This window comes from Pteropus vampyrus, unplaced genomic scaffold (genome assembly GCF_000151845.1).
Source record: "Pteropus vampyrus isolate Shadow unplaced genomic scaffold, Pvam_2.0 Scaffold195, whole genome shotgun sequence".
Classification (NCBI taxonomy): Eukaryota; Metazoa; Chordata; class Mammalia; order Chiroptera; family Pteropodidae; genus Pteropus; species Pteropus vampyrus.
Window position 1 is genome coordinate 1,417,896 of NW_011888976.1, and position 13,064 is coordinate 1,430,959.

General features: G+C 36.4%; 1 protein-coding gene across 1 annotated transcript in view; it reads left to right on the forward strand.

The window, feature by feature from the left end:
- Nucleotides 1–13,064, forward strand: part of DNAH12 (dynein axonemal heavy chain 12) — a 228,350-nt gene that overhangs the window by 176,210 nt on the left and 39,076 nt on the right. The window contains exons 58-60 of the mRNA XM_023537644.1: nucleotides 5,333–5,547; nucleotides 6,157–6,349; nucleotides 7,646–7,838. Of these exons, the coding sequence (XP_023393412.1) occupies nucleotides 5,333–5,547; nucleotides 6,157–6,349; nucleotides 7,646–7,838 (601 nt within the window). The remainder of the gene's footprint in view (nucleotides 1–5,332; nucleotides 5,548–6,156; nucleotides 6,350–7,645; nucleotides 7,839–13,064) is intronic.

Consider the following 13,064-nt stretch of genomic DNA (forward strand, 5'->3'; position numbering starts at 1 on the left):
GCTGTGGCTAGGACTTCCAATACTATGTTGAATGAAAGTGGTGAAAGTGGACATCTTTGTCTTGTCCCTGATCTTAAGGAAAATGCTTTTAGATTTTCCCCATTAATTATGATGTAGGTTATGATTTTGTCATATATGGTTTTATTATGTTGAGGTATGTCCCCTCTATTTCCACTTTATTAAGAGGTTTTATCATAAATGGATGCTGGATTTTGTCAACCACTTTTTCTGCATCTATTGATATGATAATATAATTTTTATCTTTTCACTTGTCACTGTGGTGTATCACATTAATCGATTTGCAGCTATTGAACCAAATTTGCATCTCAGGAATAAATCCCATTCGATCATGGCATATGATCTTTCTAATGTATTGCTGAATTTGGTTTGCTATTTTGTATCTATGTTCATCAAAGATATCTGCCTATAATTTTCTTTTTTTGTAATGTCTTTGATTTTCAAGTCAGGGTAATACTGGCTTCATAAAAGGAGCTTGAGAGCCATTCTTCCTCTTGAATTTTTTGAAATATTTTGAATGTTTGGTAAAATTCACCTGTGAAGCCATTCGGTCCCAGATTTTTATTTGTTGGGAGTTTTTTGATTACTGATTTGATTTTGTTAGTAATCACTCTGTTCAGATTTTGTTTCTTTTTGATTCAGCCTTGGAAGATTGTATGTTTCTGAGAATTTACCTATTTCTTCCAGATTGTCCAATTCGTTGGTGTATAATTATTCATAGTATTTTCTTATAATCCTTTGTATTTCTGTAGAGTTAGTTATCACTTCTCATCTTTCATTTCTGATTTTTTTAATTGGGGTCCTCTCTCTTTTTTTCTTGATGAGTCTGATTAAAAGTTTATCAATTTTGTTTATCTTTTCAAAGAACCAGCTCTTGGTTTCATCTATCTTTTATATTGTAATTTTTTTTTTAGATTCTATTTCATTGATTTTTGCTCTGATCTTTATCATTTCATTCCTTCTACTCACTTTGGGCTTTGTTCTTCTTTTTCTAGTTCCTTTAACTGTAAGGTTAGATTGCTCCATTGAGATTTTCTTGTTTCTTGAGGTAGGCCTGTATTGCTATGAATTTCCCTCTTAGGATGTCTTTCACTGTGTCCCATAGATTTTGGGTCATTGTATTTTCATTTTCATTTGTCTCAGGGTAACTTTTGATTTCTTACTCAATCTCATTGAAACTCATTTATTGTAATATGTTATTTAGCCTCCATGTGTTTGTATATTTTTTGTTTTTTTTTTCTTGTAATTGATTTCTAGTTTAATACCATTGAGATCAGAGAAGACGCTTGATATGATTTCAATCTTAAATTTATTGAGACTTGTTTTTTGGCCTAACATGAGGTTCATCTTGGAAAATGTTCCATGTGCACTCTTTTGAAGTGAACGCTCTAAAAATATCAATTAAATCCGTCTGGTCTAGTGTGTCATTTAAGGCCACTGTTTCCCTGTTGATTTTCTGTCTAGACGATCTTTCCATTGTTGTTCATGGGGTGATAAAGTCCCCTACAATGACTTTATTAATGTTGATCTTTCTCTTTATGTCAGTTAATATTTGCTTTATATATTTAGGTAATCCTGTGTTCAGTGCATAAATGTTTAGAAGGATTTTATCCTCTTTTTAGATTGATTCTTTTATCATTATATAATGCCCTTATGATAGCCTGTGTTTTAAAGTCTATTTTGTCTGATGTAAGTACTGCTACCCTAGCTTTTTTAAATTTCAATTTGCACGAATTATCTTTTTTCATCTCTTTACTTTCAGTCTGTGTGTGCCTTTCAGTTTGAAATGGATCTCTTGTAGACAGCATATGTATGGGTCTTGTTTTCTTATTCATTCAGCTACCCTATGTCTTTTGATTGGAACATTTAATTCATTTACATTTAAAGTGATTATTGATAGGTACATAGTTATTGCCATTTTATTATTCGTATTTATGTCTCCCGCCCCACCTCAGCCCCAACCACCTTCTTCTTCTTCAAGAATTCCCTTTAACATTTTTTGTAATAGTGGCTTGGTGGTGATGAATTCCTTTAGCTTTTTCCTGTCTAAGAAGTTCTAACTTTCACCTTTAATTTTAATTGATAGCCTTTCTGGTAGAGTAGTCTTGGTTATAGGTCTTTGCTTTTTATCAATATTTCATGCTGGTCCTTTCTGGCCTAAAAAGTTTCTGTTGAATCAGCTGACAATCTTATGGGAGTACCCTCGTAAGTAACTAGCTGCCTTTCTCTTACTGCTTTTGGGATTCTCTCTTTGTCTTTAACCTTTAGTATTTTAACTATGATGTTTCTTAGTGTTGGCCTCTTTAGGTTCATCTTGTTTGGGACTGTCTGTGCTTCCTGGACTTATATGTCTATTTCCTTTACCTGCTTAGGGGAGTTTTCAGTCATTATTTCTTCAAATAGATTCTCAGTCCACACCCCCCTCCCCTGCCTAATTGCTCGTGCATGTGCTCTCTCTCCTTCTCTCCCTCTCTCTGTCCCTCCTCCTTCTGGTACCCCTATATACAAATGTTGTTATGCTTGATGTTGCCCCGGAGGTCCCTTAAACTATCCTCATTTAAAAACTTTTTTTTATTTTTGCTGTTCTGATTGGGTGTGTCCTGCTATCATGTCCTCCAAATCACTGATTCAGTCTTCTGCTTTATCTAATATGCTGTTGTTTCCTTCTAGTGTATTCTTCATTTCTGAGTGGTTCTTTTATTTATTTTTTATTTATGGTTTCTATGTTCTTTTATTTATTTATTTATTTTTGAGAGCAAGGCAATTTTTTAATTTTTTTTATTCACATGATGTAATTTATATAACTTCCAATTTTATATATTTAATCCCTTTTAACCCATCTAACTCCCCCCGATTCTTCCCCTACCCCCTGGTTCTATGTTCTTTTATATCCTTACTATCTCTTGGTTGAAATTCTCACTGAGATCATCTATTCTTCCTCTATGTTCATTGAGCATCCGTATAACCTGTATTTTGAACTCTGTATCTGGTAGGTTGCTTGCCTCCATTTTACTTAGATTTTTATGGAGTTTTCTCCTGTTCTTTCATTTGGGACATGTATTTTTGTTTTCTCATTTTGGCTGCCCCTCTGTGTTTGTTTCTATGTATTAGATAGATCTGCTATGTCTCTGAGTCTTGGCTGGGCAGCCTTATGTAATAAGTGCCCTGTGTGGCCCAGTGGTACAGTCTCTTTGATCACCTGTGCCGGTGCTCAGGAGAGTCCCTCGTGCGGGTTGTGTGTGCCCTACTGTTGTAGTTGAACCTTAATTACTGTTGGCACATCAGTGGGTGGAATTGACTCTCAAGCTGACTGTCTAAGGATTGGCCATGCCTACAGAGTATGAGCTGCTGTGTAGGGGCTGACCCCATGGAGTGGGATGCACCACAGCAGGCTCACGTGCCTGTTGAGAATAGTATTTTGATTGTGGAGCTAATCAGGTGGTGCTCTGTTATGGTCTGATGCCAGCCTCCAGGTGTGTTGGTCCTGGAGCCCCTTAGAAGGGGCTCCCATGCAGGCCAAGGCTAGCCACTGCCTGTGACCAGCTCAGGGATGCCTGGTAGAAGGTACAAAGCTATCTGCAGATGGTCACTGTCTCTACTGGATCTGGAGGCTCATAGGAGAGGCCACTTGTGAACCGAGGCCAGCTGCAACTAGTTCCAAGCCTGGGGCAGCTCAGCAAAAGGCCCGGGGTACCCCAAGGCCTGAGGCTGCCTGCCAGCTATCCATAAGACTCAGCAACTGAAAGAGCCTTGGATGAGAATATGGTAAGGTGGTGTCTTAGCAAGTCACCAGAGTGGGGAAAATGGTATTGCCCAGGTTAGTGCAGATTCAGATATGATGCCAGTGCTAAGCCTGTGGCCACTAGCAAAAGTCTCAGATCACACAAAAGTTAGCCACTATCTGCCTTGGGCCACAGATCCCCAAGATTTGTTCAAGAAATACTGCAGCTTGGGTCAGGGCTGGTTTCACACCACCAATAGTGTCTTTGGAGGTATGCTGGTTGATTTTTGCTGAAGGATCCTCCTGCCAAGAGTGTGGGGGTGGTTCTTGTTGCCTAACCACAAAAATGCCTCCAGCAATGAGAGTTGTGGGGGCAGGGTTTCAGGGAGTCACTAAGATGGATCTCATCAGGCCAATGCAGATTCAGATTTGGCTGTGTAGGGAGAAGGCTCAACACAGTCAAGATGGCACCCACCTCTAGGCTACATAAGAGAAGGGCTTAAAGCAGGGATAATGGCTGTCCCTCCAGCCCTCACCCTGGAGCCATACAACTCAGTCTTTCCCTGTATATTTTCGATGCCTCCCAAGCGGCTGTCCCTCTGCTGGAGCCCAGGATGAATGCCTGTGAGCAAGTGAATCTGTGCGCTGGCCCTTTAAAAGGATGTCTGCATTTCCAATAGCCTTCTGTCTCACCCAGATGGTCAGAATCCCTGTTGGTTTCCACAGTCAGATTTTGTGGGGACTCTTCTTCTCAGTACTGAAAACTTGACTGGGAGCCCTGGTGTGGGGCTGGGCACCCTCACTTCTCTAGGGAACTTTACAGCCAAGATATCCCTCCTGGTGCTCAATCACCACATATAGTTGTGGGATCAGCCCATTTCACATCTCTGCCCCCTCCTACCAGTCTCAGTGTGGCCTTTTCTTTGTATCCTTAGTTATAGGAGTTTTGTTCAGTTAGTCTTCAGATGGTTCTCTAGGTTGGTGGTTCTAATTTAGTTGTAATTTCAATGCAGTCATGGGAGGAAGCAAACACAGTGTTTACTTACCCCACCATCTTGACTGGAACCCCCATGAATCATATGTTCTTGAACACAAAGTCTTTACCATACTTAAACAGAAAAAATTTCTAAATAGATCTCACATATATACCAGACTAAACTTGGGTACTTAGTTTATGGCTCTACCCATAACCTAAGGAAATCCATTATAAGCTAGTAGATCTCTTATTTTAAATTTTTATCAGATAAATAGAATTATTCTTTATATTATGTTAACAGATATTATATATTAAAATTACCTTGAAGACAATTTGTTATATTGGAAAGAGCACTGTTTATAGGTTTACAAGATCCTCCTTCTGACTTTGAACTAATTTTGTAACCATGGAACTTTGGGCAAAGTACTCCCTGAGACTGAGGTTTTTTTTATTTCAAAAGTAAATGAGAATAAAACTCCTCACTATTTTCTCACAGGACTTTTGTGCAGATTAATCCCGATAATGTATGTGAAACACATTGTATTTGTTTTTAAAGAAATTTATTTAAATCTCAACATCTATTTATTCTCCTCAGAATTTTTCTTATTATATTCTAGGCCTTTAATGATTGACCCCCAAGGTCAAGCCAATAAATGGATCAAAAACTCTGAAAAAGAAAATCAGCTTAGTGTTATTAAGCTATCAGATTCAGACTATATGAGAACACTGGAAAACTGTATTCAATTTGGAACTCCGCTTCTTTTAGAAAATGTTGGTGAAGAACTGGATCCATCTTTGGAACCTTTACTACTTAGACAAACTTTTAAACAAGGTAAAATTCAATTAATATTAGTTGGTAGAACTGAAAGATGATTGTATTATCTTTGAGGCTTATCTTGGAGGCAAGAAAAGCACTACATAAATTTATTAATATTGGTTAATAATTCAGAACATCTGTGTCTTTGTTATGTGTGAAAGTAAATTTGGAATAAGGAATGAACTTTGTTCAGATATTCTAAAATAAATACCTTGCCCTTCCTTCATTTCCTTAACCACTATTATCTAGACTGTTATTCAGTAGAAAATATAAAGAAGTTGAAGCCAGCCTGAAATTCTTTTATCTTCTGTCCACGGGCCACAACAAAGTACTTTTTAAGAGCTTTAGTCATATACAAATAACTTTGGAATCATGACTGAAAATTGTAAGTAAGATCCAAAGGAATCTTGATTTAGAAGTCTCCATGACAACAGAGAAAATGTCTTATACTTCCTAGAACTAATAAGTCCTGCTGTATAATTGCTTACTTGCCTTTGTGTCTGTGACTTTCATCACATCTAAATTCTACTTTAAATTACTGGTAACCTGGGAAAGCCCTGAACATAGGGGGAAGGGCTGTGTAACTTTGGCTTACTTACTAGTCATTTGTTTTCTGAAATATAGGTGGTGTTGATTGCATCAGACTTGGTGAGATTATTATTGAGTACTCCTTTGATTTCAAGTTTTATATTACCACAAAACTGAGAAATCCACACTATATGCCAGAGCTGGCTACAAAGCTGTCTTTGCTCAATTTTATGATAACTCCAGAAGGACTTGAAGATCAGTTACTAGGTATTGTTGTTGCAAAGGAGAGGTATGTATTTTCTTAGATGCTTCCAGATGGCCTATAGAAGAATATTTGTAGGCCATTAATACTTTTATGTGATTATTTCCAAACCTTGTCAAATTTTATATTTTGTTATTATAAATTAAATCATATATAATCCTTTAAACAGCCATTCTATAAAAAGTAAGTTATAAGTCAAGCATGTTATATTGGGTCCTTAGTATGGGTAGTAGATTCAGGTGACATGACATAATTTCTGACTTATATCTCATTGTTTGAACAAAAAATTTCACCTCTAGGAATGTGTAATATGGGCAAAATCAGAAACATGTTCAAAGACATATACAGAATGTTAATAATACTTAGGATAAGAATGAAAGGTAGGATACTAAACAATATACAGTATGGGTAATATTTTGTAAAAAAAAAAAAAGTTAACGTATAAATGGATATCCATATATACAAAAAAAGATTGGGAAAGAATACACCAGAATTTTAACAATGATCATCCCTGGGGATGCTAAGATTATGGATAATTATTATTATTTTCTTCATAACTCATGAATTTTTTCATTACTAGCATGTGTAGTTTTTTTTTAATGAGGAAAATATACCTGTAAGATCTACTAGTAAAGAATTGCTTCCTGAAGGAAATCTTTGATTCCACCTTGAAGCTTAATATAATATTATTAAGTAGTTTATTACATGACGTTAAATTATAAGTGAAAATATGTAACCATGAGGTATGTTTGTTACTTCCAGTATTTGAATCCCACTTGTATAGTATCCAAAAGCGAACCATGTCATAACATATTCGATAACATAGTGAATTATGTTATTTTGAAGTTTCATACCATCTTTACTAATATGTTTAATGCCAATTTTGTTTTTTACTTGAAGAGCCAGTTGGATGACAAATCATTCTTTCTATGTCTGCTATTGTAAATGAGATTGAAAATGAGACTGAATAGGACAAAGTCAAGGAATAAATAAGAAGCTTTATACTCTGAGTTTCTTCTACATTCTTATTCTCACATTAACTGGCTAAGCCACATGGATAAACTTAACATATTCTTAGAATTACTATAGTAGATTACTGTCACATTTTACACACATACGATTAATGCTTGTTTTTGCTTGAATTTCTCAATTTATTATATGAATGGAAGTAATTTTTTTCCTTATTTATCATAAAGAGATTAATCATCTTTGTGTTACATGTGTACAAAATTATTAAAATGTCTACAAAATTGTGATATCTAATTTTTAGATATGAATTTAGATAAAATACAAATTTAGACTAAATGTTTCTATCTTTTTTAGACCAGAATTGGAAGAGGAAAGAAATGCTCTTATTCTTCAGTCTGCAGCTAATCAGAAACAGCTAAAAGATATAGAGAAAAAAATTTTGGAAACATTGTCATCTTCAGAAGGGAACATTTTAGAAGATGAAAGTGCAATTAAAGTCTTAGACTCCGCTAAAATGATGTCCAATGAGATAACAAAGAAGCAGCAGGTGAAAAGAGAATCCTAGAAATCTTTTGATTAAGATTCCAGTTTACTCCTAGTCCCTGAATAAATGCTGTACTAGGCTTACTGGAAAAGTAAAAGAATTCATAAAATACCAAAACATAGAAACTAATTTTAAACTCACAAGAGAATATATCTTACTATTGAGTTACTCAAAACCTGGTCTGATCTATATCGTATCTCTACACAGAAGAAATAAATTTAGAATGAAACTTTAAAAAATATGTTTTTTATTATTGCATAAGTAAGTGAAGCTAGTAAGGTTCATCCAAATTTAACTGACTCTTCACCTGAAAACTTGAGTTTGAGAATTTGGCTTACCTCTGTCCCTGGTTGGAGCTTAAGATGTGTGGAGGTAGTTGCTGGTTAATTGGACAGTAAATGCTTCTAGGAACTAATAAGGATGTTCTTCTGGCAATGCCTAGTCATTTTTCAGAGAGAGAGGTATGAGAGTTGAGGGTGGAAGGTAGAGGAAGAAAGACAAGTGGTCCATAGCCAATACTATATTAATTGTAAATTCATCTATCACAGCCAAATGGCATTTTTATATTCCATATTTTTAAATAGAATCCCACAATGTTATAGGTAGAAGAAGCTTTAGCTATCAGTCATCTTTTGCATTTCATGGTTGAGAAAACTAGGGCCCAGAAAGAGTAGTTGAGGCCCAAGCTCACACAATTGAGTAATATTATGAAATAACTTCTGTAGGTTAACTTTATGGATTTGCAGAACTTTCTTTTTCTTTTTTTTACAGTGTACAATTCAATGAGTTTTTTTTTTTTCATTTATAGTTGGTATACAACACACCAGCCTCAGCTGTACAGCATATTGATCAGAGATCCACACAACTCACAAAGCACTCACTCCATCAAATCTAGCATCCCTCCTCTCCCCTACATATTCATTCCAACATTATTAACCATCTTTCCCATGCTATACTCTACATCCTCATGTCTACTCTGCAACCATCCACCTGCACCTCTCAATCTCTTTCTCCCCCACCCTCCTTCCATCTAGTATCCCTCAAAATATTCTTTGTATCTATATGTTTATTTCCGCTTTTGTTGTTGTTGATTTTGTTCTTTAGATTCTACGTGCACGTGAAATCATGCGATATTTGTCTTTCTCTATCCAACTCATTTCATTCAATGCAATACCCTCTAGGTCTATCAAGGCAATATCTTTTTCCATCCCCTTCCTTTTAGTCTGTGTGTGTCTTTTAATCTGAAGCGAGTCTCTTGCAGGCAGCATATGTAGGGATCCTGTTTTCTTATCCATTCAGCCACTCTCTCTTTTGGTTGGAGTACTTAATTCTATTCCATTTGAGGTACTTGTTGATAAGAATGTAGTTGTTACCATTCTTTATTCCTCTTTTTGATACATATTTTTTCTTCTTAAAGAAATCCCTCCAACATTTCTTGTAATACTGGCTTGGTGTTGATAAATTCCTTTAGCTTATTTTTGTCTGGGAAGCTCTTGATCTGTCTTTCAACTCTAAATAATAGCTTTGCTGGTTAAATATTCTTGGTTGTAGATCCTGGGTTTTCATCCTGTTGAATATTTTGTGCCAACCCCTTCTGTCCTACATAGTTTCTTTTGAGAAATCAGCTGCCAATCTTATGGGTGCTCCCTTGTAGGTAACTATCTGCTTATCTCTTGTCACTTTAATATTCTTTCTTCGTATTTAACCTTTGGCATTTTAATTATGATGTGTCTTAGTGTGGGCCTCTTGGGGTTCCTGGTTTTGGGGACTCTGAGCATCCTGAGGTTTATGTCTATTTCCTTCACCAAGTTAGAAAAGTTTTTTTCAAATAGCTGTTCAACATCTTGTTTTCCCTCAGGTACCCTGATGACAGATATTTTGATCTTTAATAGTGTTCCATAGGCTCCTTAGATTATTAGTATAGTCTTGGCTTTTTTTTTCTTGCCATTCTGATTGAGTGTCCTTGGCTTTCCCATCCTCTATATAGGTTATTTGATCCTCTTCTTTATTCACTTTGTTTATTCCTTTGTTTATTCCATTTAATATACTTCTCATCTCAGATAATGTGTTCATTTCCGACTGGTTCCCTTTTATGATTTCCATTTCCATTTTTATGGTTTTTTTTATCTCTTTGTTGAAGTTTTCACTGAATTCATCTACCCTTCCCATAAGTGCACTGAGCATCTTTATAACCAATGTTTTGAACTCTGCATCTGTTAGATTGCTTGACTCCATTATTTCTGGATCTCTGTTCCCTCATATGGTTTCTGCTTTTTTGTCTTCCCATTTTGGCTGTCCTTCTGTTTCTGTTTCTATGTACTAAGCAAAGCTCCTAAGTCTCCCAGTCTTATTAATGTGTCTTTGTGAAGTAGATGTCCAGTGGCACAGTCCTGAGAGGGGTTCAGCTGCAAGCCAAATTTAGCCCAAGCCTCTACCCGTCCGGGGTCACCTGTTAAAATTTAGCAAGCAATCCTCAGATGCTGTGCATATAGTTCCCTCAAAAAGCTACACCAGAAACCGAGGCCAGCTGCCACCAGTGTGTGTCTTGGTGCTACTCAGCAAGGAGCACCTGACTCATTGAGGATACACCTGGATGTGGCTTGGGTGGGGCCCATGTAAGAGGAGGCAGAGTTTCAGGGAATCATCTGGGTGGAGTAACCTCTGTTATCCAGTTTGATGTTGTCTCTGCTATGGCGGCACTGAGTTTGAGCACTGGGAGCAGGAAGGGCTCAACAGAAGAATAATGGACACCGCTGGCACTTCTGCTGGGGGAAAGAGCCTCACCATGGCTCTCACTCTGACAACGCAGTGTCACCCTGTAAGTCCCTGAGCAGCCAAACCAGCACTGGTGCTCCATCACTGCGAAAATCTGCTCAGGGACACGGCCCCTTTAAGAGGCGTCTGCAGCTGCCACTACAGCTGCCACTGCCTCCATCTCATTCAGTCGCTCAGGTTTGGGCAGCCTCACGTCCTCATCCCTTCCTACCTTATGCTGTTGCAAGGTGATTTCTTAGACTTCTCCCTAGTTGTATGGCTTATTCATCTAGCTCCCAGGCAATTTTCCTTGCTGTTTGCTCCTTGTTTCTGTCACAACTTTGATTTGGTTGCCAGAGGAATGAACAGAGCCTCTGGCAGAGGAATGAACAGAGCCTCCAGAGGAATGAACCGAGCCTCCCACTGATTTACAGAACTTTCAATCCTCCTTGGCCCACCAATGAATTAAGAACATCTTAATATTAGAGAAATTAAAAAATTTGAAAAACCTAATAGAAATTTCACTATTTGCGCACCATCCTTCTGCTGCTCCCTACTACAAGCTACAATGCACCTGAGCTTTGGAGTAGAAGACTTTCAAAAGGCCTAGGCACCTTCCCCTTGGAATGGGTTTAGTTTTTCATGAATGTGATGGTAATTATTTTCTGTTCAGGTGTACTGTTTTTTTGTTTTTTTGTTTTCATTTGTTTGTTTCTCACATCAGAAGAGCCAAAACAGTAGTGTCCGAAAGTAATATCCTATGGCAGCCCCTAATCTGGGGACCATGGCCGAGATATTCTATAAAGTCTCTCCCTTCCCAATTTCTGTCTATCAGAGCAGAAACAACTTCTCATTGTCCCCTCACCATAATGTTTTTTCAAAGGGGAGAAAGGATAGGAAGCATTTATCAGCTTATTTCCTATTGAAACTCAAAGAGGAAATGAGGTATAAGTATTTATTAGTTCAAGTACTTTATCTTACAGAGAGAGAAATGTAATAAATCATAATCTCTTTGTGGCTGGGTCCTCTTAATCATTACAAACATAGTTTTAAATTCATTATATATTCTGATCCAAAATATGCTCTGTATCTGGCTCTGACTTCTACCCACACAATGTAAGAAAAACTCTTCAGAGAAAAGTTCCCCCACATATTCTAAAATCTGTTTTTCCTATTTATCCCAACCTATAAGATTAAACAAACACAAACAAAACTTTAAGAATTTGTTCTATAGGTTTCAAAGCCCACTTTTACCCCAAAATTTTCTTGACTGAAGTTTAGTCTTTTTGATTCCTGGAATCAAAATAGTATAGTATATGTAAATAAATATTACGATAGTATAATATATATAAATATCACAGCCAGGAAATTTTTACAAAATAATTCTTTTGTTTTAAAATCATATAGTCGACAATGTTTATTTCTTAGAAAATGTCTTGTTCTTTGATTTTAGGCCATGAATGATAACTAATCGAAAAGTATGTTTGTATTTCTTGAGTCTAGCATTTCATATATGCAGCCAAGTTCAGCAAATACATAAATGCACTGCAGATCAAACCTTAGAACTTGAGTTAAATTATTATTCACTGTTTAAAAATAATAAAATTTGCTGATTATTTTTGGTTGCTATTGCCATTAATGGCAAATGGCATTTGAGCTGAAAAATTAAAGTTTAAATAACAGGAATTTTCAATGTGAATACTAAGATAATGCTTTCTTATATTAAGTGTCATTAATTTTCATCGTTGATAACTTTGTTTTACTTACAATCCAAGGTTAAGGTTCAAAACTTACTTTTAGTTGTGGTTCTACGGTATAATTTGGGGGAAAATTTGTTTGCGAGGAACAGAAACCCATTCAAATTAGCTCAAATAAAAAGATACAATTTTCCCAATTATAGAAAGTATATACAAGCCTTAGGAATAAATAGAAAGCTTAATAAATTAAGTTTCTATGCTCTTTGTCTCTCTGCCTCTCTCTAAGGTTATGTGGCCGTTCTCTCTATTCCATTTGAAGACTGATTTCTTCTATAAAAGTTTTGTATCTGTTTCTTCCTACATTTATCTTGCACATAGAAACCAACTCTAGTCCCATTACCTTTTAGCATTAATACCCAGTGCCACTTAACTTCAATTTCTGAGGCTCTTAGAGGGTGAGAAATTGGGGGTAAAAAGCTTATCTTGGATCTGATTCTATCTCTACCACTTGATTGAGTGAGTCACAAATGGGATCATTCAATATAAATGTGCACAACAAGCACACTCATTCAGCAGAATCTGTGGCTAGCATTTCCAAAGAAGGGAGAGTGGGATGGGAAAATCCTCTACACATTTTTCCTGTAGAATATTAACCTATCAGATGGACTTGCCAGTTGAAGAGCTGTTATTCTGGAGAAGTTTTTTCTTTCAGGGTTGGGTATATACACCCCTATTAAGTCTAGAAAAGTTAAACATACCAGAAGCTAGTTGAAAAAAG